The 26,444-nt window shown below is 36.2% G+C and overlaps 1 protein-coding gene across 4 annotated transcripts in view; it reads left to right on the top strand.

Moving 5' to 3' along the window:
- The window catches only part of LOC135682410 (uncharacterized), a 31,205-nt gene extending 5,042 nt beyond the window's left edge, over positions 1 to 26,163 (top strand). The window contains exons 5-18 of one of the 4 annotated variants that reach the window (XM_065197290.2): positions 2,309 to 2,398; positions 3,706 to 3,894; positions 5,531 to 5,848; positions 8,106 to 8,537; positions 9,064 to 9,186; positions 10,345 to 10,473; positions 14,417 to 14,704; positions 15,783 to 16,211; positions 17,488 to 17,607; positions 18,598 to 18,723; positions 19,223 to 19,537; positions 20,196 to 20,334; positions 21,162 to 21,255; positions 22,203 to 22,343. In XM_065197290.2, coding sequence (XP_065053362.2) covers positions 2,309 to 2,398; positions 3,706 to 3,894; positions 5,531 to 5,848; positions 8,106 to 8,537; positions 9,064 to 9,186; positions 10,345 to 10,473; positions 14,417 to 14,704; positions 15,783 to 16,211; positions 17,488 to 17,607; positions 18,598 to 18,723; positions 19,223 to 19,537; positions 20,196 to 20,334; positions 21,162 to 21,255; positions 22,203 to 22,205 — 2,795 coding nt within the window. In that variant the 3' untranslated portion in view covers positions 22,206 to 22,343. Of the gene's footprint in view, positions 1 to 2,308; positions 2,399 to 3,705; positions 3,895 to 5,530; positions 5,849 to 8,105; positions 8,538 to 9,063; positions 9,187 to 10,344; positions 10,474 to 14,416; positions 14,705 to 15,782; positions 16,212 to 17,487; positions 17,608 to 18,597; positions 18,724 to 19,222; positions 19,538 to 20,195; positions 20,335 to 21,161; positions 21,256 to 22,202 lie in introns of all 4 variants that reach the window. The other 3 variants (XM_065197291.2, XM_065197289.2, XM_065197292.2) reach the window with 3 other exon arrangements.
- The last annotated feature ends 281 nt before the right edge of the window (positions 26,164 to 26,444 follow it).

The following is a 26,444-nucleotide window of genomic DNA, read 5'->3' as shown; positions in this document are numbered from 1 at the left end:
AATTCTCCTTTTTACAACACTATCGTCAAAGGTGCTTGTTTCAAGTGTATTCGGCAGTGCATTCCAGAGCCTTTTTTAACAATATGAGTAAGATTTCTTACAAGGCACTCTGTTCATAGATATATTCACGCCTAGAGATTCTTTTGCTATTAAGTTTTGATATTAATATTGAGAACGATAATGGCAATAGTTATAGTTTTTAAGGACTCCTTGTTAAACATTTTCACTTCAAGTTAAGTTTACCTTTTAAAGAGGGACTTCAAGCACTTAAGCGTGATACCAAAAGCTTGTCCTCTACTGATCCTTAGATGTTGCAAATACAACTATAGACAAAACTTGAAAAAAACTTGAAAATGACTATTTCAATTTCTTTATCGCATTTCTGGTAGAAAGTAGACTGAAAAAGAGGAGAAGTGACCAAACTGTTAGAGAAGTGCACTTCAGTACGCAAGATTTTCAGTTCAAATAGAGGATAGACCCATGATTTAGATACTCGCCTCTTTTCCCCTGTCAAGTACCGCAGAGCAAACTACAGATTTAGGGGGCTAAAACGTTCGTTATGGGGGATAAGCATGCTAAAAAAGCAAGAGCATGACAATTTTGTATGGTTTTAAGTACATTTTGGACATCATTGGGGGCTAAAGTCCCCATAGCCCCCCGGTTCCACGGTCCCAGCCTTAATGCGCAGCTGATGCTGATCCACGATAATGGTCCACCCTAACTTCCCCTACGAATGGAACGTGTTTTAGGGGCCACCTTGCCTGTACTTTGAAAGACTGTCACTTTCCTTATGATATCTTGAATGCTGCAAACTGCATGAAAATAGAAACCAGAGAGCATCTCCTAGTCACCAAAGGCTATAGAAAACGTCGACACAGGCCAGGGCCGTAAATCTGTCATGTGAATGAATATAAAGTATGCAGTGGGTCATGGTACCACAAGGGATTTATGGCATGTATTATGGAAACAGTTGAGGGGCAAATTACTTTAAAAACAAAAGTCAATATTTTTGGATTTCTCAAGACTTTCTGCTCTATAGAAGGTATTTACAGATATTCCTTAGTACATTGACTTGCTGTCATAATTGGATGGATAACATTTTTCAGAGACGGCCCCAAGAAATTGAACCTTGGGAGCTAAGAATCAAGTTTACTGTCGTAGGAGGACCCACCATGGTTGGGTCCGACGCGAAAGAAAAGTTTTGAAATTTTACCTTCTAGAAAAGCTAAAAAAGCAATCCCCAGACTAAATTCAATAAAATACTAGAATCGCTCAGGATAGAAAGTTATGCGTTTCTCAGAAGAACACAGATTATTGTTTATTGGGTGAAATTTTGGAAGGGAAGAGTCATGCTTAAACCTTAGGGACAGACTTTGGGGAAATATGGGACGCTGTTGTATTGATTGGTAGAAATTTACTTTCTGAACAGAAATGTGCGTCTTCCTTATTTTGACTGATTTCAGTAGGCCATGTTTACACATCAATAATGAATACATTTTTATGATACAAAAAATGATTTACTAAATAAAAGTAAATAATAGACAAATAATAGAAATGTACATAAATAGGTTAGTAAATAGGTCAAATAAAAGGACAGGATGCTCTCTTTTTATTTAATACTCTGTTTTCAAAAATAAAACGGTTGAAAACAGTAGAAAACGGTAAAAAGCGGTAGAAAACGGTAAGTTTTTATCTTGTAAAGATTATAAAAACCACTCTGCTTACAAAAATAACCTTAGTGGCTGAGGTTTGTTGCAATAACACAGAAAACGTAGTTTGGTTCTAACCCGGCTACCAGGGATTTTTTTCTTTCAAGGAAAATGATGGTAGTTTCTCCAAAAAAATCGTTTTGCTCTAGATTTTGGGGGGTCCAGTCCTCCCCGTCCCCCCGGGATTTACGGCCCTGACACAGGCATTGGTCAAGAAAAGACGTAAAATGATGTTTCAAATCTGAAATACTTTGACTGCATTATCAACTGCATAGTTATTTGAGATAATGGAACACACTGTCATTAAAAGAAGTGGTCAAATAACATCTCCAGCTTTTTATGATCGGGATCAAAAGTGAAAGCGAGAATGGATAAACAAATGTAGTTTAAACTCCTCCGAAAAATCAATGGATCCAAAATTGATCCGTATGCGGTCGGACCACCAATCTCTGGGCTCCTGCGTTTTGCAGGTTTCTTGGTTACCTGGTTTTTGTTGTTGGAAATAAGAAAATTTTATATTCATTAACGTCAATCTAGATCTATTAGAATTTTCTGCACGACCTCGATTCTAATTCTTGCTTTTATTTTACAAAATTCAGCGTCCTGTTCATCACATCCGTGTGGATGGGATTGCCACAATAAATATCCGGACGCTGTTTGTCCTGAAATCGAACACAAAATCTGCAAAGGTAGGAAAGCTTTCTGCATATCGGAAATACTCTTCTTTGCACATACGACCCTTGTAACTGTCTCTATTGTTTTGTAGCAAATTCGTCGTTGGCTAGTAGAAATATTGAAACAGGCAAGCGATACAGGAACAGCCAATTTTACAAAAACATTCAGTGAAACTTTTACAATAAAGTTTAAGTATTAGATATAGAATATAGGATAAAAAAGTATAGTTTAGGGTATAAAAAGACACGTTGTGCAACTTGTAAAAAGTAGTGTTATCTTGACGTGCAAAACAGACTAAGTTTCAAAACATTACAATACAAATCAAAAAGAATATTACAAAGTCTTCTAGAATCAATGTAGAAGCATACAACATGTTTTAGATTTCATGCTTTTGATCAAAACATAGCAACAGCTCTTTAGGGAGTCGTTGGAAAGGAGAGAAGGGGAATGGGGGCATATGCCTTTCCTAGCACCATCCTATTGGAAATTTTTGTGGTATTTCGAATTAGCCGAAAAGTAAATTCTTACTTTTGTGAAAACATTCATTTATTATCAAAAGATCGAAAATTGGATCTCTCCTTTATTGTTGAAAAAAATTTGGTCATATAATCAGTCATCTTTCTGCTTTAATTAGATTAACAATGCCTTTCTACAACCTTCATAGGCCACGCCCTAGTAGGCTATACATCTTTCTGTAATCACGGCTAAGGTTGTCCCTCTTTGCAAAACACAAACCACCACGCCCTTCCATAAACAAGGAATAAGTATCAAAATAAAAAAAATAATACTTTAAGCTATCAAAATCGTCATTTAGTTTAAGAATAGAAAAAGGACTCTTCGACAGGATAGGGCTGTTGTTCAAAACACATGAATTTGTTATTCAAGACACATGAAATTGTATTTCCTAATTTCAGCATTAAAATCCCAAAATAATCTCACCGCCTTTTTACCTTTAGAAAAAATCCCAAAGATAGACGCGTGATTTTGAATCTCGTCTTGGGAAATGCAAGCTTCCGCCGCCTTTTAAAATTTAATGGGTCTTTAGATCTTATTTTATTAATCACGATGTACTATGTAAATTCCATAACGCTTGTTCAATAAGGGTTATTCTGTAGAACTCTCTGTTTGCTTTTAACTCAAACTTGTTTTGTGCAAAGGTACCAACCATTGCGATAAAATGTACCCCTTAAAGATGAAAATTTATGCATTTTGAAGAGCGCAGATTTTGCCATTCTTCTGTTTTAATAGATCGAATACTAAAAAATGAATAAAAATAATCTCCAGTAGAGCCTAAGTCGCCGATTTTGTTGAATTACAACAGAAATTATCAAAGAATTGCCTGTCGTAACGAACAAACCCAGTGTACGGACAGAAACAGCCAGCACAATAACAACATTAACGAAGGATGTTCCATCTTTTACACTTACAGCCGTCACAAAAAGCCATAAAACAAGCGACAAAAAGGTGTCGTCAAATCCCAGTCCAAGTCCCGCTGTGCAGGAGAAGATAGGTAAGTCTTTACGATAAAGAATTTCTTTAATTAATGCTTTCCATCTATTCACGTACAAACCATAATAGAATAAAGTTTTAATGCAGACTGTAAATATTTTAAACACCCCGTTAGTTTGGTCTACAAAATGCTTAATTGTTTTCAAAATGTTTTTTAAATTTCGTTCCAAAATGGTGCCTATTAAACCATCGAAGGTTTTCTCGTTCAAATTAACTTCACGTTCAATGTAAATATTTTCATTAAAAAGCCTTAGAATGACGACCCCATTAACTAACGTTTTTGCCTAACAATTCATTGGTCCTCATTGCTAAAAATAACAACTTTTAATAATGGTCTTACATCGCAATTCGCTCGTTCTCTTGGCTTAAAAGCAACAACCTTTGATCTTTGTTTTACCTCGCAATTTAATGGCTCTCTTTGCTTAAATACAACCGCCTTACATGTCCAGAGAACGCTACGATTCTTGACAAGAAACGGTCAGTATGATGTCAGTTTGAATGTCATATCTGATTACATTTCGATTAGCTTTGCGAGTATTTTCATTTATCGGTTCATATCTTCTATATATTCAAGACAATAAAGTTAATAAATTCCATAGAAAATGGGCACAAAAGTGATTCGAGATAGTCTCGTTAATCATTTAGATATTGGGTTCTGTTGAATCGAAAAAGTTTTCAAAATAGGCATTGTGGTGTTGCGTTCGTGAAAGAGAAGTAGACGAAACTGCAACCTAAACAGCTGAATAATGCCTCCATGAATTATTGAGCAAGACCAGCCCAATTTGCCCAGAACACTTCTCTTATTTTATTTACTTTGAATATCTACAAAGAAGGAAAGAGTGATATCAAAAGGGATAGGATAGTAAAGAGAAATTGCTGCAACTTTGCTAGCCACCTTTGACTGTTGACATGATGACATTACGTAGATGGACTTGTCTGCTATTAGCTTTGTGTACGTTGCAAAGCGAAATAGAGTATGTGTGCTGCAAGGGAGGTATCTAGCTTTATTTTTCATTATTTGATGGCTTAAATGCTCGAGAAAGTTGGCTTGCTATTCATAGTCAGTGTATGATGACTTAGTATTATAGCCTTAATTGACGGATGACAACTCACAAGTTCTTAAAGAAAGCAAATTTAACAATAGTATCAAGATGTTAAATAATTCTTCTTTTTTATAAAGTACACCAACCTTTATTTTTGCTATAAAGTGATTTGCTATTTTCAAAAGAAGGTAATGAATTAATGTACAACGATTCCTTTTCAAATCTAACTATCCTTTCTCATATCTGATCGTCACTCTTGCACATCAAAATCACTAAAAACATTGTTTTGAGGCAATAGCATTTTAAGAGTTTCGGCCATTCTTACTGCTAAATAGCAGAATGAAGCGGAGATAAAATACTTTGACCAAAAGCACCTTTTGTCCCATTCTTTATAATTTTACTCTGATGAATGTTTGTCGAAAAGTGCTTTAACGTTACGCTTCTGCTTGCTAGTGCCATTTTGTTACAGCATGTTGACTTGCGCCGTTTTTCAGTGTTTCAGTCACGAAATATTTTTTCATTGGAAAATTCCTGTGAGCGAGATCAAAGTAATTAAATATGTATTCCATTCATTTCAAGTATTGATTTTTATAGGTGATATATACAGAACTGCAGTCCATTACTTTAATGTGAAGACGTCCCCGAAGCCCACATTTACTGACTTTGTGGGGCGTGGTACTGTCAACCTTCCTCCAGGAAAAGAAATAAACTTCTCTGAAACAGAGCAACTTGGCCGAGCCATACATTTCAATGGCCGTGATGACTGTGTCCTTATCGACGGGAAAAAATTCGAGTGCATCAAAGATCCGACAACATGTGAGAAAGCTGGGTTCACCATGGCTTTTTGGATAAGAAATCGTGCAAATAAAAAACAGTATATTGCATATAACAGGAACGCATATAATCCTTCAGGTATGTTTTAAAACTGATATGCATAAAGTTAAAAGTTGCATTTGTAGTTAACACAGCTGCCTGTTGTGAAGTAAATACAAGAGAACTGGCTTATTTACCAGATGAGAATTTGTTTGTTACGACGTCTACTGCTCTGTCTGGGACAGTAATAGAGAGTGGGTGCTCCGTAAACTTCCTAGCAATGTTAAAGAGCAGAGAATATTGAGCTAAATCGTAGTATCATATACTGATGCTATACAAAACAATGAAATGAAACATACTGCAACGCAAGTCTGAAATGAAAAAACAGTGGAGAAGAATTGAAACGAAGACAAACACACGTGCAGAATTGTTGTGGGCCATCGATTCCGACAAATAATTACCAGGGGTAGTTTGCTTTGGTATTATCCTAAGGGATTCAGAATGCCACCCTACCCCTTGTACATTATAAATATATAATTGTGTTATATAATGGTAAATAATGTTATGATATCAGGGCCGTTGCGAGGCAAGCCTTGTTAGGGGGGGGGGGGGAGTGTGGACTACAAATTTACCTGATTAAAATATAATTACCTGAAATACTTAAGTTGCTGTCACAAACCTCTGCAATACATTTTGCCAATCTCACTGTGTGGCATATAATTCACAACATTCATTTTAAAAATTATCATTACAGGACTTTCCTAATGGTTTTGCCGAATCTGTATACCGGGACGGGCAACTACCCGAGGCGGCACCCTCGAATGCCGCCGAAAGAGCAGAAAATTTTCGAATTTTGATGCTTCAAGTTCCCTGGAAAATGCACTCTTTTAAGCAAATTTTACTAAAGCAATCCTCCTAATCCTACCGAAATTTTTTTATTTTTGCAAACAAATTGAACAGCAGATAAAAACAACTGGTACAATTTCGCCGTGGTGTTGAAAAATTCCATGTTGTCAGTTACTTCCAAAGCTAGGTAACAAGCAGCACTGGTTGCCAATTTAGATCCCTCTTTCCATCTTATCATGCCTTTTTAGGGGAAATGGACACAAGACACAATTTTACCTAAAAAGTGCCTGGATTTTTAGCTTTTGTGCCAACAAGAAATTTTCAAATCTTTAAGTCATTAGTTTTTATCTTCCTTCATATCAAGAAATATCATATTTAGCCAAAGAAGCAACTATCTTTGCTTGATCCTTTATTGATGTTAATACATGAAGGTCGCGGAAATACCTAAAGCGTTTCTTCCACTGGGCGGATTTTACCTGAAACTTCCTATTGATATACTATTGGGGGGGTGTGACACCCCACACCCCACCCCCCACACCCCCGGTCGCAACGCCCCTGTATGATATTATGTAATTTCATACCATGTAATATGCTAAACTAGAATACGAAAAATTAACTAACAAACTAAACAAGAAAACCTTGACGTGTGTGCTGATCTATAGATTAGTTGCAAGAGCTTTTGGTCGCAGTTTTATTGTTCATCTTTTGGTTCATATGTCCATATACACATATTTCTTCTTTTAATATTTAGCAACAACATTTATTTCCTAATGCTACCCTTATACTATTTTTTGACGGACTAAAAATCTAATATCACTATTCAATACTACATTGCTTTGCTGTGCACTAAATTAAGGTAACGGCAGTAACTCGAGTAGATACGTACGTACAGCTCTGTATCAAACGTTGGATTCACGTGTTCGCTATGATATTTCTTAAATATTTGATTTATAGAAGGCTAATCTGGACATTGTTAGGCGTGTTTGCCTAGAAGATAAGGGGTATAAGCGCTGCAAGAATCTATTGTTTTTCAGAAACCAAGCACAAACAACATCTGATTTGCCTGAAGACATAACTTGATATGTTTTCAATTTAAAGCTTACAAACACAGTTGCAAATTCAAACTTGCAGACAAGTATACTGTATGTCCCCAGATTTCCATATGAATACACACCAATACTGAAATTTAAATCAAATCTTCAAGGTTCGCAATTCATAGCCAACCACACGGGTTTTGCTACACCATATTGGATTCAACAATGCTACTAGCGTTGTTTCAAGAAGTGATTGAAAGTTCTTAGGTTCATGCCTGCTAATATGTCCTAAAATATCATGACATCGTATAATACTTTGTATCGTATTACATAATCTGCTTAAATATTGTAAATAATTTTCCTTTTTTATAGTTAAGGTAGCTTACAATTTTTCGATATTATTTATACTCTAATTTGCAAGGATGCTTTTTATGGTAATTGAGATGATCTCAGCTTTGTACAAAAATATTTTGCAGGGACTGGATTCATGATTTACAATGGTGAATTCGCGAAGAATTTTACAGTGACAGTTAAAACTGCGACACAACAGTGGGAAGTTATTATGCACAGAATGCCCTTTAAGGAAGACTGGTGGCACTTTCTGCTAACTTGGAGCCAAAAGTCAGGGCTTTCTTTGTACGTGAATGGACATTTTGCAATACAAAAAGAAATGTCACAGAACGTTCCATATAAGCCTTCTTCTTATCAGTCAATCAATGGGCAAATTTTGATCGGATGCACAGGTGCAGGTAAAAGTTTCATCCAGGCCCTAGAGGAACATGGTTATTTTGACTTTGGGCATTTTGCTGTTTGGGAAAAAGTCTTCAACCTAAGCGAGGTTCGTGCAGCTTACAAGGCATCTATCAAGGAAACTGACGAGACAAGAGAATGCTGTAAGCGAAAGAAAGGTACAAGCCTAAAACTATGGTACAAAGTGTGACTTCTTTTCTATGAAAATGCGAACGCGTGACAAGTGTATAAGGCCAAAAAAAAATTTTTAAATGATCTGCAATCATAAATATTGTAAGCAGTTACCCAATATACAGATATTGATGCTTTCTGAATAGGGGTTGTTATTCTTCTTTTTTCATTTTTACTTTAGTTTTATGTTTTGTTTCCTTAATTGTTTCGGTCAATCAAATTTTCTTTCCCCCTCTATCAAAGTCTGCTAATTTACTTCAACTTTTCTACCCCATGTCAAATGAGTCCAAAATGAAACCTCTTGTTTCAGGTTCCAATAAACCTTGTATTTTCATAGAGCTGTTTGATTGCAGCCGTTCATGCAACATTCGGCAATGGTCATTATTTCTATATACGCTATATATAATAGTGTTTCACTTGTATTTCCTTGTACCCAGTAACTAATGGCACATCAGGAATCCCATGGAGTTACACTGTAGAAATATTTTTAGTAACTGATGCCTTTATCAACAGGCCATGATTGCGTTGCACTGCCCTGCAGAAAGTTCAAAGAGCCGCATAATTGTGCACACACATTTGGTAGCCGTAATTGTATTTGCAAGAAATCTTTGCAGCCCATTGGCAAATGTAGAATAGGTGAGTAAAAAAAACTATTCAGCTCTGCCTTTGCTTGGTCAACCAACTCTGCTTTGAGGAAATCAATAAATTGATAGAGTCGAAAAAATATTGTTCTTAACCCGTACCTCCGAGATCTTTTTAATTCTAGTCTTTTGTAAGGGAATCGCCCTACGAGAGAAATCGGAAGCAACTACCCTTCTTATCATTCTTAATGCAAAAAATTGTCTATTCTCTAAGGTCTATTAAGTGTTTGAGTTTGTTTTCCACTAGGTGTTGAACCGCATTATTTGTGTGCATTAAACTGTCTTTTTGTTTAGTCTTGGAGGAAATACAGTTCAAAATATAGCGCAAATTATTTATCGCACTTTATCACGTTTAAACGCTCGGTCTTGGAATATATTCCTACTGATTCGTTTCAAAATCCAGTTTAGGGCTGAGTCTATTTTATATCAAAGTCACGCGAAAGAAACCTCATTTGAACAATCCTGCTGCGGGTGTCGTTAAAAAGTCTGCATCAACAATAGGAGCTGCTTGCTCTGCTTGCCAACGCAGTCAGAGAGAGAGTGTGCTTTTTTATCATTACAAGATCCTATATGGTTTTAAAGAGAGATATCTTCAAGCATTTATTTTCTTTTTAACACGTATCTTACCAGGAACCAGTATTTCGAACTCCTCTTTACTCTCTCTAACCTCACCCTTTATCATCTGCGCGTTAAAACAAGGAGAACAACTTTCTCTTCTTCAAACTTTCTCTCGTGGTCTTCGAAATTGATCTGCATCTCAACATTATGTGGCGCTAATTAGATTTAGGTGGTAATTGAGACCAGGTAAAATTTAGCGCAGAATCAGAATTAAAAGCACCAAAATATGGTAAAGCCTAGTCGAAACCAAGCTTAAGGTGAATAAAAACGGGCATCGTAGGGAGACCTGGGGAAGAATCTGAATCGATCTTTTAATTTGCCTCATTCAAGAAGAAGTTTATACGGACGAGGAGAATTTAGTGCATTGTCCCAAAAATAGATTGTTATGCCTAAAGTTTTCATCTTTCTCCTCTCCAGCTTTTGACGGACACCTCCTCTTGAGAGCCCACACCACTGTCAGTGTATTGAGAAAAATTTTAAAGTATTGAATCTTAGTGAGTGATGGAATTTTCCGAATATGATTTTAACTTTCTAGTTACACCATTGACGAGTTGCAGAGACAATCCCAAATATGACTGCAAAAGACTTGCATCACAGACTGGTTACTGTAATTATTTCCAGGTGGAAATGGAACGCCACTGCCCAGCGTCCTGTCATCTCTGTGGTTTGTATACCAATTCAGTGTCTTTTTACCAATTATTGTCTTCATTCTTTAGATCCTTTATATAAAGAAGGAATAAAAGGGGACCCAGGTGCGATCCTTGCAGTACTCTCTCACACCATTAGGTATTCTTCCATTTTTGAATCGACATTATTAACCCTACAGAACTGCTTACGAATTTACCTAAGCATAAACGTATTCTTTGCTGAACACCATAACGAAAATTTTTGAATTAGATCCGTGCTTTTGACAGTTTAGGCTCTTGAATTGAAGAGAATGCTCCTAGAATTTGTGTGTCAATTAATTTCGTGTTGATTTTACGGTGAGAGAATCCAGTAGCTCGCATCATCTCTTGATAATGTAACGAAGAACCATATCAATCTTCCCAAAAACAAAAAACTTATTCTGCTGTTCCGGGTTCTCATTTTGCCGTGCTCTTCGTTGAAGCCAGATGCAAGCTCATTTTGAATCAAAAAGAGGTTGTTTTTCTTTATGACATGCTTATGACATGTGGATGTAGTCTTACATTCCAAGGGCTTATCATTTACATGTGAAAGTTTTTCATCAATTCCTCTGAGCTGGGTTGCTTAAATTAAAATGGGCGCAAATTTTCAAAATGGCCATATGTTCGTATCTATTTGTGATCCGATCACAGGTGGACTTTACTAGCAGCAGGGGATTTGTGCATTCAAATGGACATGCCTGCATTTGGGCATCCTTTATCGAAAAAAAATTGGATTTAGAAAGAATTGGACATATGTTTTAGGCGAGTTCTTTGTTTCAACACTATACTCTTAATGCTTTCCATGGTTCCTCAGGATGATCATTTGAAAGCCAAATCCACCATAAGGAGTTTTAAGTGAATTGCTAAAAGAGCACGAAATGAAAAAGGCTTTCATTTCAATATTTACTAATCTAGTCTATTTTTTTGTCACGAGAAAACAAAACCGATGCTTTTGAATCCAAAAACCTTCATTTCTTGATCCCTGGCTAAGTATCCAGAAGTTGGCAAAAATAGCAGATTTTATCCTTAACCATAGGCCATGATTTGATCTGCCAAGCATTTATGTTTATCATCGACAACGGCCTTTCTTTCAATTTACTTGTGCGATGAATTAATTGAATCCTGACGCTAGAGCTACGCCAGTGACCAGAAAAGTTATTTACTTTATCCAACAGCTAAACTTTGGTTACCTTCCGTAAATACAGTAGAAACAAGGCTTGAGCTGGGTGTGGTAAACAAAATTCATTTGTGCCCCAGTACCTTCCTATGTCGTTGGCCGTGCGACATCCAATTCTTCTGGACTTTGAGATACATTATAACCAAGTATAAAATACTTACGGTTTATCCATATTTCTATTTTGCTTCACGTCACAAATTCAAATACATTGCTTATTTTCATTCATCTATGATTATTCAAACTCGTCGTAAAGCACGTTGATGCTCTACTATCCAATCAGGAAAAAGATACCTTATGCATTAGAAATTGCCCTGTTGGGTTGCGTTATGGGTAATATGGGGTTTTTAACTGCTGTTCCACAAAACCTTGCAATTTTTCTTTGCTTGATTCGTGAAAAATCCCTTTTCAATGATCTTGCTTTATGCTGCAGATACTGTACCAAAAGCTCCACAGAAGAGAGTGACATTGCTAAGCACTCTTTAAGATCTGCATTACATCACTTAGCCTTTGCCTTAAGATTTTTTCTACATCACGGTGGGATATTGCCTTCAAATTTCTGAACAATAAATTAGAAAATAATCGGCAAAAGAAATCTCACCCTCCCCTATCAAGTTCACCTCATAACATTGTCCAAAAATCCTTTTGATGATAATTGTGCCAAGAATTTCAAGTACTGTACGGTAGCAGAAGTCAAGGAGAAGTTTTTACTTATGATAAAGTTAGGTTCATTTATTTCAAGATCGCATCTCTAGAAACAGCCAAACACCCCCACATTCAAAGACACATTTTGTCGAGATAGTAGGTTTTGTGGATAAAAGAGCAGGAAAATATCCTGAAGGCAGTAATTCCGCCTAGCTTTGAAGATAGATTGATTAATCTTGTCCTTAAATTCATGAGGGCTTTAGTGAGCCAAAGTGATGAAAGTATGGTTCAACACTGCTGGATAATCTTGACCTAGTTTTACACAGAGTACTACTTTTGAACAAGAGTTGAAAGATAGAGTGGATAAGACAATGTGGTCAACAAAAATGTTGAATAGTGGCTTCTGAGAGAGCGCAGCTGTATAACAACTGATATTTAAATTATTAATCAGCTTACATTTCATTCATCAAAAAATCATTTGCGTAGCACGATGTTTTTCCGTGGCATGAACGGCCAGAACAGTCACATAGTCAACGCGAGTAGAAGTTTGGATTAGTCCTTAAGGCAGGCGAAATCCTCAATGGCCTTAATATCGCAAGTCTGCATCAATTTTTTGCTCAGTCTTCTGGTACTTATAATTTCAGATGTATCGCCAGTCAGAGGTATAAATCAACTTTTATCGTCGGATTATAGAATCAAATAGTATCGCAAATTTTTGTTATTTTTGTTGAGATGAGAAAATGTATTGATGGCTAAAAGTTACAAACCCTCATATTTACTGTAACTGTAAGTTAAATGAGTTAAAGTGAATAAATTACGATTATTTAATACATTTTTGCTTAAAATGTAGAGCTTTTCCTTTTTCTACGGTTAGAAGGGATTTGAAGATAAGGAAGGCAAATTGGTTCTCGAATCAACAAAGACTGATTTAATGTTTCTTTTAATTATATGGTTTTTACTGCCCTCTTCCCGAAAATCTCAGAGCTTGAACTGTTTAGAATGTTTTATCAAATATTGTTTTGATTTAAAACCGAGATAATAACCTTTAAACATATTTTGAGATAAACGCTTATAAATTGACTTGAAATCACTGTTTGAATGCTAAAAAAAATAAAGTCTTGTTGAATTTCAGGCTTCAGGCTTCAGGCTTTAGGCTTTGAAGTTACATTTTACCTGTCAAAAACCGCAAATAAAATCAAATGAAATAAGATGTAAAATCCAGCTTATGAAGATTTCATTCGTGTCCTGAATAATTGATAAGAAATATTACTTGATTAGCCTGGAGCAAAACAAAACTTTTCAAATGAGAATCTCGAATTGCAAAGGCAGGACTAAATAGAATTGTATTACATCAGATTCCGATTGTCTGTGATTTGCTGGTAATTTTATCATGGAAATAGTTCATCCAAAACAATGACGAGGGAATTTTGTAGCATTACGCTTGCAGACTTTCATTTTATATGATTGACTTTCCAATTGATTCGAAGCAAGCTGTTTTAATGAGGAGAGGGCAATTTCCCTAGACAGAACAAGTATCACATTTGAAGCTGCTTACAGCCTGTCGTTTGATAAACTTTGAGTTTATTTTAAAAACCACCGTTGATAAAAGAATGAAGTGCATATTTTCAAATCATTTAGAATATCAAAACCCTTACATTTTAATTTCTAGCAGTTACTTTATTCGAGGCAGGCTAAAAACTTACATAACTTATCAACAAGGTAAAGTCTACTTAATTGTTGTTGTGTGTCTTTTGTTTTGTTTCCAGCATGAAGAATTGTTTCCAGCTTTTGTTGGCAATTCACACACAGGGGCTGAAGAGGGGATTCATTCTGCTGTTAGATATGCTAGCTATGTTTTCAACTGAAATATCTCAACCTGTTCATGCCTATCCGTTGACTTGTTTGTCTATCCATTAGCTACCTTCTCTGGTACTCTAGGTTGAAGTCTCCGTGTGCTGCGTACCGCAACAAGGCTTGTATTTTGTTCCTCAAGGGCTTTTCGCCGCCTCTGTGGTCCCTTTTTTGTACCTCCAAAAAGCTAATATGCTTATTTACAATGAATGCAGAAATATGAACTTAATAAAAGCGGCAAAATCTTACAGATATGTTGTTTATCTCCACAGATGGGCTGTACAGAAATGCTGCGCATTATTTCAAAATCGATGCAAACTCATTTGTTGATTACTTTGCAAAAAGCAGAACAACGATTTTTCCAAAGGAGTTGAATTTGGAAAAGACCACTCAACTTGGACATGTTCTTTCCTTAAACGGCCAAGATTATTATGTCAATATCAAAGGGTTCCAAAGAGAATGCATCACTGACCCGAACGTTTGTCAAAGCGGCTTAACGGTTGCCTTCTGGCTTCAGATGTTCTCTGGCAAGTATGTCATATCTGGTGGGCAGTACAGAGGTAAATTACAATTTAGGCTCCTACTTTCGTTAACTTGAAATCTATTTCTCTTAGATACTTTGTCAGAATCGAAACAGAGTCATTACTATCTCTCAAATTGAAATGCCAAAGCAGCTGTTATTACAAAAGCAGAGGACCCGTTACTCGGATATGTCGAAATCTATCAGAAAACTATCATTCTGTTCATTAGAAAACTAACAAACTAACATTAAGTGTAACAAATTCATCATTTAGAAAACCTTACACCACGATGATATGATGAAGGTCATTTCTTCTTCTTACTTCCCCATTTTATTGTTAAGATCTTCATGACTTTGTATCGGGAATTTTTTATTGCCTTGTGGTCCTCCAATCTTTGCATTAACTAAACCTGTACGATTTACTCAATGGAAACCAAATCTAGCCTAAAGATAAAAGCGACATTACTTCTGCATAATTTAACATAAATCTTCTCTTGACAACCAAAAAAGAATGTAAAACGTGTGTATTGCTTCAAAGCTGGATTTACTGAGATTTTGATAGCCTTGTTAGCCATCTGAAAGTATGTTAAATTCTTTTGTTAGACACTTCATTTCAAGTTCATTTAAATAACATTCACGAAATTGAAATTAACGAAGATTTGGGCGTGTTAATCTTCTGTTCAGTAAGTAAGATTTTGCTCTGAAAAACTTCTAAGGTAATCTTAATCGAATCTTGTGCTAGACACTTATGCACAAATCTTGTATTTTTGATATTGAAGTGTTTTAAGCTCGATGAACCAATTAAGTAACACTTCAATGTTCCCAAATCAATGGCTTTGTTAATTAAGAATAGTTGCTGTTGATAAAGACAGTCGAATATTATGAGCAGGTAGTCGCTGTTTTCACAAAGGTTTTTATGGGACTACCCTCTCAGACCAACAATACTAAGCACTTCTCTCAGCAAAAGCCGAACAGTTGTAAAACACTATTAAGGGTTGCAAGATTACTGAGAGAAGCAGAGATAAGCCATGAATATGTGGCTAAAACACAATTTACGGATTTCTTCTAAAATGCGTGATACTTAATTTGTATTTTTAACCAAAGATGATTCTTTTCAGATGAACCTCGTGGGTCAGGCTTTATCATCTTTCACGATGCAAACTCTTCGCAGTTTCGAATTTCTTTGGCAACAGTGCAGAACAAGTGGTCTGCTGTTCTGCATAAAGTTCCCTTCATGCGACAGTGGTTCCATTTGGCATTCACATGGAGTCAAAGATTTGGACTACGTGTTTTCGTCAATGGGCGATTCGTTCTTCAGGATGCAGGAGCTACCGAAAGAAAGTATGCATTGCATAGCACCTATGAGGACAATGGCATTTTCATTGGGGGCAAAGATTCTTCGGAAAGTGGACATAGTCAAGTGCGATTTAACATTGGCCATATCTCGGCGTGGGATTACCCCCTAGATGCAAGGGGGATTTTCTTGGCCTACAAAGAAACAATCGCCAAAAATGCTTACTCGTTAAAATGTTGCAAAGAGTTTTCAGGTAGCTAGATCTATTAATCGAATACTTATAAATTATATGTAAAGAGTTTAAAAAAGGGCAGAGGCGTAGTGGGCATGCCGGGGTGCGGTCGTCAAGAAAGTTTGGCAAAAATGGCGATAGCTATGATCAGGCCTTTTGGGGTATGGTGTTCTTCGTGGCCCCTGGCTCCTTGTCTCTGTAAAATGGTTCAAATTTCCCATTGACTTTTGTTAAAGCTTCAACTTTTACAAGGCCGAAGCAAGAGCTGCTTGCATTTATTTTTCGGAAGGCTACAAATACTTTTATTTCAAGGTTGTCAAATCGAATCACATCATCGGAGAATAGTAGAGAAGAATCTAAGGTGGACAGGTGCTCAGATGAAGTTAATGGCTTAAAGTAAAATGAAATTATTTGAAATAAATTAACATTTTGATTTGAAATAAATTTAAAAGACCTTTTTCAATTTACCTCATTAAAATGTTATGTAAACATCTTGCAGCTGGTTTTTAAGGATTTATAAAAAATGTATGAACCTCATTACTGGAGGAATGTAACCTCATATTATGTCGTCGAAATAAGTCGAAATCGATAGCCAGGTAGAAAAAAACTATTTTCCAGTGCCCTAAACTTTTTGTAATGATGCAACTCACACTCGGAGAGAAAACACAGCCATTTTCACTAGTGGCAATTACCGTGTTCATATTTTTAAGTTCACTAAGGGTGCTCTAACTCCCGATTGTGAGTCACAATGATCGTAGTCCTTTTGGACTAGAACCCTGTCATATACAGCGACTCTAACAAGCCGTTGAGAGCGTATAAACGATTGCAGTTTAATCAAATTTTACAGCCATCTGTCTTATAATGACGCCTCTTGCGTTATCAATTTTGTGAGCATATAAGGTATAAGTACCAAGCAATTTTAAATGTGCTTGTGGCCAGCTATTCTAGTCATCACAGATGTGTTCCATAGTTTATCTTTGCAAAAATATGCAAAATAGACATCTCTAGATAACATTTGGTAATTCTTCTCCATCCCAGAAAGACAAGACAGATTTTCACTGTATCTAATATTTAGATAGAATTTTTCAAAGATGCTGAATTGAATATCCCTACGAAGATTTGCCAACATAATGGCATCGATCGACATTATCGGTAGGGATAATGTCGGAAGCCATAGGATTTTACGGCTCGACCAAGTTTTTTGTATTTTTATCTGCTGTCTTTTATGTAACAATAATTGACTTCTTCGAAAATTATGTTTCCTGATGCTCGATTTAATTGGATTATTTCTAAATAGGAAACAAATGTGTTGCCAATGCATGCTACAAATTCAGAGCACCTGAGAGATGCAATGCCTTCTTCAGAAGTAATAAGTGCTTATGTCCAGACCAGTTAATGTCAGAGAAATGCGAATCACGTACGTTCTAGTGATCAAATTGTTTATATTCATCTACAAATACAATCATCTAATCATCCTTGTCACCACCATCAATCATCAATAGTCTATTATCATCTACCTAAGGAATCATCTAATCATTCTCCTCGCCACTATCAATCATTAATAGGCTATGTTCGTTTACTCAAGGAATCATCTAATCATCCTTGTCACCACCATCAATCAACAATAGTCTATCATCATCTATTTGAGGAATCATCTGATCATCCTTGTCACTACCATCAATCATTAATAGGCTATATTCATCTACCTAAGGAATCATCCAATCATCCTTGTCACCACCATCAATCATCAATAGTCTATCATCATCTACTTGAGGAATCATCTAATCATCCTTATCACCACCATCAATCATTAATAGGCTATATTCATCTACCTAAGGAATCATCCAATCATCCTTGTCACCACCATCAATCATCAATAGTCTATCATCATCTACTTGAGGAATCATCTAATCATCCTTATCACCACCATCAATCATTAATAGGCTATATTCATCTACCTAAGGAATCATCCAATCATCCTTGTCACCACCATCAATCATCAATAGTCTATCATCATCTACTTGAGGAATCATCTAATCATCCTTATCACCACCATCAATCATTAATAGGCTATGTTCATTTCTTAAGGAATCATCTAATCATTCTTCACCACCATCAATCATCAATCATCATTTAAATTACCGACATCATCCAGTTAGCAATTCCAAAGACAGAATTCATTTTAACTTTAGTTCAAAGTTTCATCTGTTTAAGGCACTTTAATTAGCCATATTGGAAAATGAATGAATGTAGTATTATGATACAAAAGACGATAAACATATTGCATGATGGTGATGGTGCTAAGGCTCGTAGTAAATCACTTTCTAATAGATTATTATTGCAAATATTGTGCAAATTTAGATCCAACTTAAATCGATTAAGTTAAAATATCCTTACATTTATGCAGACGTATTCAAAGGTCAATGCAAAGATATTAGACCAGATTGCAAAGATCTCAAAGCTCAGCAAGGCTACTGTCAGTTTTATCAGCAAGACATGGAACGCCTTTGTCCAGCAACATGCGGATTTTGCGGTAAGCTTTCTTTCTTTCTAAACAAGCAAAGTTCCATTCACGAGTCTCTATATCTAGAAAGTTTACTATATCATAGTCTGTAGTATTTGAAAATTGTTTATTGTTCAATAAAGGGTAAATGCCTTTAAAGAGACTGTCCGCAAGCGTTCAAATATCCCTAGCAAAATATTTGTCTACCGTATTTTTTCGGAACGTTAATCAATCGAAATTTGAAATCTTCCCTATACATTTGAAGCAATTTTTAACTCTAGCGTTGATAAATCATCACTGATTCACACGCTAGACAAACAGGGAGGGGACCATCAATGCAAAACTTCGCTGATCACGATAAACTTGATTTGTCATCAATTGTTTTGTTACAATAATCGATGTATTTGTTAGATGTTTAACCAAAAGTATTTATACTGGAGGACTGTCGGCAAAGCTCTATTTAAAAGATTTGTTTAAGATCGTCGAAAAGAGCACGCGTGTTTATTAGTCCTACTTCTTCCTGTTCTAGATGTTGATTCTGTCCTGCCAAAAATCGAAAACAGTCATGGTCAAGAAAATGGCACAAAAATTCTGCCAGAAGCAAGCAAGTCGAGCGACTTTATCGAAAGCCTTGCAACTCGTGCAATTATGTCTCACTTTTTTCATAAAAATCTCACAAACGGAGATAAACAAATAATAGACGCAATGCAAAAAAGAGCAGACGATAGCCAGATGACGAATAATTCAAGCAATAGCTTTCCTCTTTTGAAAAATAAAGTTTCTACGGAGATAGAAGGGGAGAACGACACAATCAATGATGAAAAAGCATCAGCTAATTCGATAGGTAAAATATTTGCTTCTGATGACCTCATTTCGAGTACGGCTGATCTCGCTCGACTATCTACCTCGTTTCACGCGAAGCCTCGTTTAAAAAATGAAGCAGAGATTTTTACGCAAAATATTTGATTATGACATTTTGACACATGTCAAAAGACCCTTCTTTATAAGGTAATGTTATCAATAAATGATTAGATCAACATTGGTTGCAACTGATAAAACAACCAACTTGATAGGGACATTTATGGTTTTGGCGCTGAAAAATTGATTTTTTGTGGGAAGTTAACGCATTGTCGGATAGCAAAAGGCCATGTGGTTAGACATGACTGTTGTTTTCGATTAAGGCAATGTATCTTCCTAGAGAATCAACATCTGGAATTGTGAAATAACTTTTATATTATTGCTAGCCTCCGGTCATTCAAACTCGCAATTTTGCTGATTTCAAAGGTTTTGGTTTCCCATAGCATTCAGAGGAGCGATGGGATGTTATGGTGAACACGTAAAAAACCCGCATAGTAAATGCTGGAGTTGCCCACAAGAAAGGAGCTTCTTTCAACTTTGATAGAGATGTCAAATCTAAATTGACTGTTTGCTCCTTTATTCATCACCTGCGCTTTAATAAATCTTGCATTAAATTCACATATATATTTTCCATTGCTTTTTAGTTTCAAAAAGTCCACACCTGGGGAAAATGAAATCTGGCAAGCTTAGCAAAGAGGTTCTCATATTCTCACTTATTGGTTGCGCAGCTGGGATAATCTTGCTTTTCTTGATTTCTCTTTATTCTTGGAAAGTTTATCGGAGGTAAAATAACTTACTTGATCATTTCAAATATCTTTGTTAACCAAAGCACATCTTTTGAACAAAGTTGCAATTACATGAAAACAGGAAATCCCGAGCATCTTTCAAAATGTAGAATAAGATTATGACATTTGCAGCTTTTATAGAAACGGTGTAACGAATACAATCGGGTTTTTCATTCAATCTAAGATTCTTCTTTTTATTTTACTTCTTTTCAAATGAACCAAAAAGTCTTTGCCGAGGCTAGATGTACTTATTTTTATGAATAATTTGGGACTCGAGTGTTCTTAAATTCAAATTTTTAACTACATACTTTAAGTTGGGAGTGAGTTTTCAAAAAAGTAATTTCTGATAATTTTCAGCCGAGGCTGCGCATGCTCGTACGTGTTATTTTTTGGAAATGAGGCCTTGGTGCTCTTACAAAGTGTGCTCACACAAAAAGAAAAATTCTGATAAAGTATTTTTGTCTGTGCGTCTTTGATTGTATTTTGTACCAGTTGAAACAATCTAAGACTTCTGTGGGCCAGATTTGGCTGTCACATGTATCTCATAAGTTGTTTTAGCAAGTAGCAGAGTTTTTAAGTTCTTTGCTTTCAAAGTTTTCATTGCTCGCATACTTTAGTGCTACTTGCTTCCATTAATTTTATCAGCAATGTCAGTCTGATACTTGAAGATCCTTCTCACGACAAACGGTCAGCACGTAAACCAACCTTAACTTCTCATGCAGTGGCCTCGTTTTCATTACACGTGTATAGCACGTTTAATAGGTTGCTATTTATAGTTGATATTAAAAATGGATTGGCTACCATCTTGAAATTCATCCATGTTAGGAAGAAGTGGATGAAATGGAGCACGTACTTTGTCACTATCATACCACGTGATCAGTCGGAAGGCAGATTACAAGGCAAGGATGAAACTGAACAAGTAAGCTTGAGTGGATTTCTATAGCATTTTGATTGGAAAAAGGAACGAAACGGAAGCGATACTAAAACTTACAAGATCCGTATAGTGGCTGAGACCCGTGAAACATGAAAACGAGGTCACAGCTCACCAATATTGCCAGTGGTCTTTCTAAGGAAATTTCCCCAAACTAAGGAATTTTTAAACTTTTTAAAGAAATTTCTGAGGAATTTCAGCTAGTAAGGAAATTTCAAGGAATTTCCAAAACTTGGAATAATTTGTTTTTAAGCTCGTCTACGATAAAAGAAAATTGTAGAATTCCAACCAAACAGAAAATTAAATTAAATACAGAGAGGGAAGGGTATGAGTCATCAAATAGGTCTTCATCAAGTTTTCAAGAATCTAAGGAATTTTTCCAAAGCTTGAAGAAATTTTCGTGCGAGTTTAAGGAATTTACAGGAAGCAAAGTGAGAACACTGAAATTGCGAAGTTTTGCGACACGAGCTGGCGATGACGGTATGTTTTCGGTAGGGAAATATAATAGGATTTTAGCCTGAAGAAAAATTGAGCTGTATTTCTATGGGACTTCCAGAAAAACAAAAAAAAGTGTTTATTAATGAATCCCCACAACTTTTAATGGGTGTTTTCTTTAATTTGCCCTAGTCCTTCATTGAGACCAGTTCATAAAGCAATAAGTAGAGTAGAAAACTGTGGAAATCTAACGAATTTTGCAAAAATTAAAAATGCGTGTGAGAGAAAATAGCAAAAATTTGACCAGAGTTATTTATAAATTTTGCATGAGAATTTTACTAGTTCAGAAAATAGTACAAATATAAACTTACTAGCATAAATCGGCATAGATGACGAGAAAAGTGCTTAATTTCTGTCAGCAAACGATTTGTTAGTTATTACTTAGTTTTGCTTATTGAAAATCCTTTCACTTAAATAATTTTTTTCTTCTTCTTTTTCAGTAAATTCACTGGCGCATTTGTACCCGGATTTAAGGCAGTAAGTGCAATCGAAGTAGACGAATATGGAGATGAAAAATGGACCAAAAAGTACATAGATTCATCGTATTTTGTTATAAAAGACGTCCCTCCTAAGAAACGAGCTCTGCCGATTATTCCATCGAAGCCAACCCAGCCAAAATACCACCCGCCAGATTTTCAGTGATAGGGCAAAGTCGGAATGGGACGGGGTGAATTAGAGGTGCGGGCGAATTGATATTAATTGATCTTTAAATCTGAAGCACATTATTCTTTTTATCACATAATTAATTTGATACTGTTTATCAATTGGAATGGACGATATTGAATGGTGCGTGCTTTTCAAATGTCAATTTCGAATTTAATGCTTTATTGTAAATAGTGCGTCCCGGTAATTCTAACTTCTTAAGACCAGCAGATTAAACGGCAGATAAAGGCTATCATTTCCGAGAAGGCATAAAGTATTTTCGGTACATATCTCTTGCTCTTCCCGAGTTAGGAGAGTCTACGTTTGTTTATTTAAAAATTTTGCCCAAAGTTCTATTATTTATGGCTTTACTTGACCAGAGAAATGCTTTAGGCTTTTACAAAGAACTTCATAGTGCCTCATATTTGAGCATACTTAAGATTTTGTGTTGATGATAGCTGAGCTGAATGAAACCTTATTCACCCCAGTTAGATGTTCCTGAAAAGGAGCAGACAGTGATTCAGTCACTAAATTCGGAAGGGTTGATGCTGTTAGGTTTTCATTTTTTTATTCAATCGTTTCTGTATGGAATAGCCTGCCAGACAGTATTGTGATGCAGGCAAATTCGGATACCTTTTACAACCTATGTTGAAATCACCTCAGCAAATTTTAATGTTTTAGTTGACTGGGCAGACATTTGTATGACCCAAAAGGGTTGTTAAATGTAAATGTAATGATGATGATGATGATGATGATGATGCAGCTATTAAAAGCGCAATTCTCTAAAGCAGCCACCCCCGCCCCCCCCCTCCCCAATGAGAAAATTATCCTTGTACTAGACAAAGATGTGAAAAAGTATCATAGAGGCAGTAACATATTTTGTTAAAGATAGAAAAAGCTTGTTTTGAAAGGTCTTTAATCCAGCTAAGGTACAAGTAGTTCATTCTTAACCAATCACAGCACACGTCATGTATTCATGTTAACATTTTGTCAGCAGTTCTAACGATCGTGCTTGCGACTGCTATCTATAGGTACCAATTAAATAAAATTGACATAGACACTGTCTTCAAAGAAATGGAAAACGATACAAGCTGGTTTTGATCAAATTGCTCACATAGCAAAGGTATATTACTGCAGAGACACAATTTTGCAACTAGAAGATCGCAAAACTTCCTCAATATTTTCCTTCCTGATATCTAACTCTCTAATGGCATCTAGCTCCCTGACGGCATCTAGCTCCCTGACGGCATCTAGCTCCCTGCTGGCCTCTTCAAGAAGCAAAATGATGTTTTTCTTAAAAACTCAACATGCTTTCCGCCGACTCGCCTCTACAACTCAACAACTATAAACAGACGCAGTTCTAATTGTAAGAGTAGATGGTTATCCCGACGTTGCTAAAACGAGGAACAAGCGGAACAACCTAGTAACAAGCGGAACAACCCAGTAACAACCCAGGAACAAGCGGAACAACCCAGTAACAACCCAGGAACAAGCAGAACAACCCAGTAACAAGCGGAAATGCGAAGTTATTGTTTTGTAAATAACACATGGAGGCGTTTATAAGCCAACTCTCTCAAGTTCGTGTGGGCTAGCATGTGCACTATCAAGAGGCCGTCAAACACTTCCGTTATGTAATTTTTGGCAGTTCGCGGCCATTTTCCCTCCTTTTCACACAACCGTACATAGTTTGATGGATCAGAAAACCCGTCGTTGTGGTTTTTCACTCGAATCAAACACCGACATAGCAAGGCAAGGGCTGGTACACAAAAAGCCCAAATTGAGGGGTCGAAAATTGAGGTGGGGGATAATATTTAGAATATATTAATGGCAACCGAAGGGGCAAAAGGACCGGGGGGTGTGGGGGTGTCACACCTCCCCGATAGTATCTCAATGAGAAATTTCAGGTAAAATCTCAATAAACTAACAACAAATTTTGCCAAGTTTGTACGAGAAATAATCAGACAAGGCAAAAAATTGGAAATTCTCCTGTGAACTGAATCAAAACTCCATTTCTAGGCATAGATTTTTACTCATTACTTTTGATTGTACACTATTAATTGTCGCATTTTTTTATGTTCAAAAAACAGTCACACAAAAATGAAAAAAATAGAATGATATATATAAACCTACATTTTCAGTAGAGATTCTTCCGAGTTTCTTGTGAGTTAATAACAATCTTAAAAAGTACGTCTATTGGGATGAAGATAGATTTCAAAAATTAATAAACGAGGAAGAGGGCCTCTTCAGTTTTCAACTTCAGAGTAAGCCTTTATTTGATTTGCATTTAAACATCTCTATACGGCAATCTGGCACTAGACCCCCTTCCCCATTTTTCATGAAACTGAGTTGATATTAACGTTTGAAAAGTTGTTGTAGCAGTAACTATATTAACTTTTCTTGTTATATTAATGTTGTAATTACGTTAGAGGCCATCTTGGTCTAGATACCTTTTTAATAAAAAAAGCAAGTAACCTGTTTACTCCATTGTTGTTAATTTCAAATATTTATTGTTAATTTCTCTTACAACTTATAATTTGGATTAAAGAAGAAGTCAACTTTCCGCCTCAGTAAAATTATTTCTGGGCAAACCATCAGTTTCTCGTAGGCCCATCAATGTCATTTTCTCCCCAGGCGATTGAATGGCGCAGTATCGTGAACTAATGATGGCAAGGTGACAAACACGCAACCAATGTTTGGCGTTTTCATCATCATCATAAAAAAAATTAATTTATCTAAATACACTTAGTTGAAGAGCCATTCTTACATCAGCTATTTACGTTAATCGAGTGCTTCTTCTTACAAACATAATAAGCAACAATTTGCAGCAGATTAAACAACAGTAGCAACATAAAAAATGCGACAATTAATAGTGTACAATCAAAAGTAATGAGTAAAAATCTATGCCTAGAAATGGAGTTTTGATTCAGTTCACAGGAGAATTTCCAATTTTTTGCCTTGTCTGATTATTTCTCGTACAAACTTGGCAACATTTGTTGTTAGTTTATTGAGATTTTACCTGAAATTTCTCATTGAGATACTATCGGGGAGGTGTGACACCCCCACACCCCCCGGTCCTTTTGCCCCTTCGGTTGCCATTAATATATTCTAAATATTATCCCCCACCTCAATTTTCGACCCCTCAATTTGGGCTTTTTGTGTACCAGCCCTTGCCTTGCTATGTCGGTGTTTGATTCGAGTGAAAAACCACAACGACAGGTTTTCTGATCCATCAAACTATGTACGGTTGTGTGAAAAGGAGGGAAAATGGCCGCGAACTGCCAAAAACTACATAACGGAAGTGTTTGACGGCCTCTTGATAGTGCACATGCTAGCCCACACGAACTTGAGAGAGTTGGCTTATAAACGCCTCCATGTGTTATTTACAAAACAATAACTTCACATTTCCGCTTGTTACTGGGTTGTTCTGCTTGTTCCTGGGTTGTTACTGGGTTGTTCCGCTTGTTCCTGGGTTGTTACTGGGTTGTTCCGCTTGTTACTAGGTTGTTCCGCTTGTTCCTCGTTTTAGCAACGTCGATGGTTATCCTATTTTATGATCAACTTTCCAATGACTTCAGATAAACGCCATCTTTATCCTACGTACAGCTGCAAATTATAAAATTAAACCTACGAAATCAAAACAATCAGAAAACAATGTACAGTATATTGTTGTAGTTACTATGTTTTAATTTGAGATAAAATGAAATGTCTATTGAGAATGTAAGCAGTCGTTTTCAAAAGACTTAGCCTTGAGTCACAAAACACAAATTCTGATGATTGCTGGAGCTGTTGTTTTGAATAAAACGTGTTTTTCACGAGGGCAGGGCAGCTGCAAAAATTCAACCGCTTAACGACCTTTTAATCCAGACTGCGCTAATATCGAGTCAACCAGCTAGAAACGGACAACTACTTGTTAAAAAAATTTCTGCAGCATTATTTGGAATGCCTTTGGTGTTGCTTGATGAAATTTAAATTGCGGAAGGCTACAGCAGTTGTGTGAAGCACATGGACTTTAATGATACTACTTGACATAATTCAATTAT

Source organism: Rhopilema esculentum, chromosome 16, assembly GCF_057945365.1.
Source record: "Rhopilema esculentum isolate cy_ngs chromosome 16, ASM5794536v1, whole genome shotgun sequence".
NCBI lineage: Eukaryota > Metazoa > Cnidaria > Scyphozoa > Rhizostomeae > Rhizostomatidae > Rhopilema > Rhopilema esculentum.
Note: the sequence above shows the minus strand (reverse complement) of the source record. Positions and strands in the feature narration are given on the sequence as shown.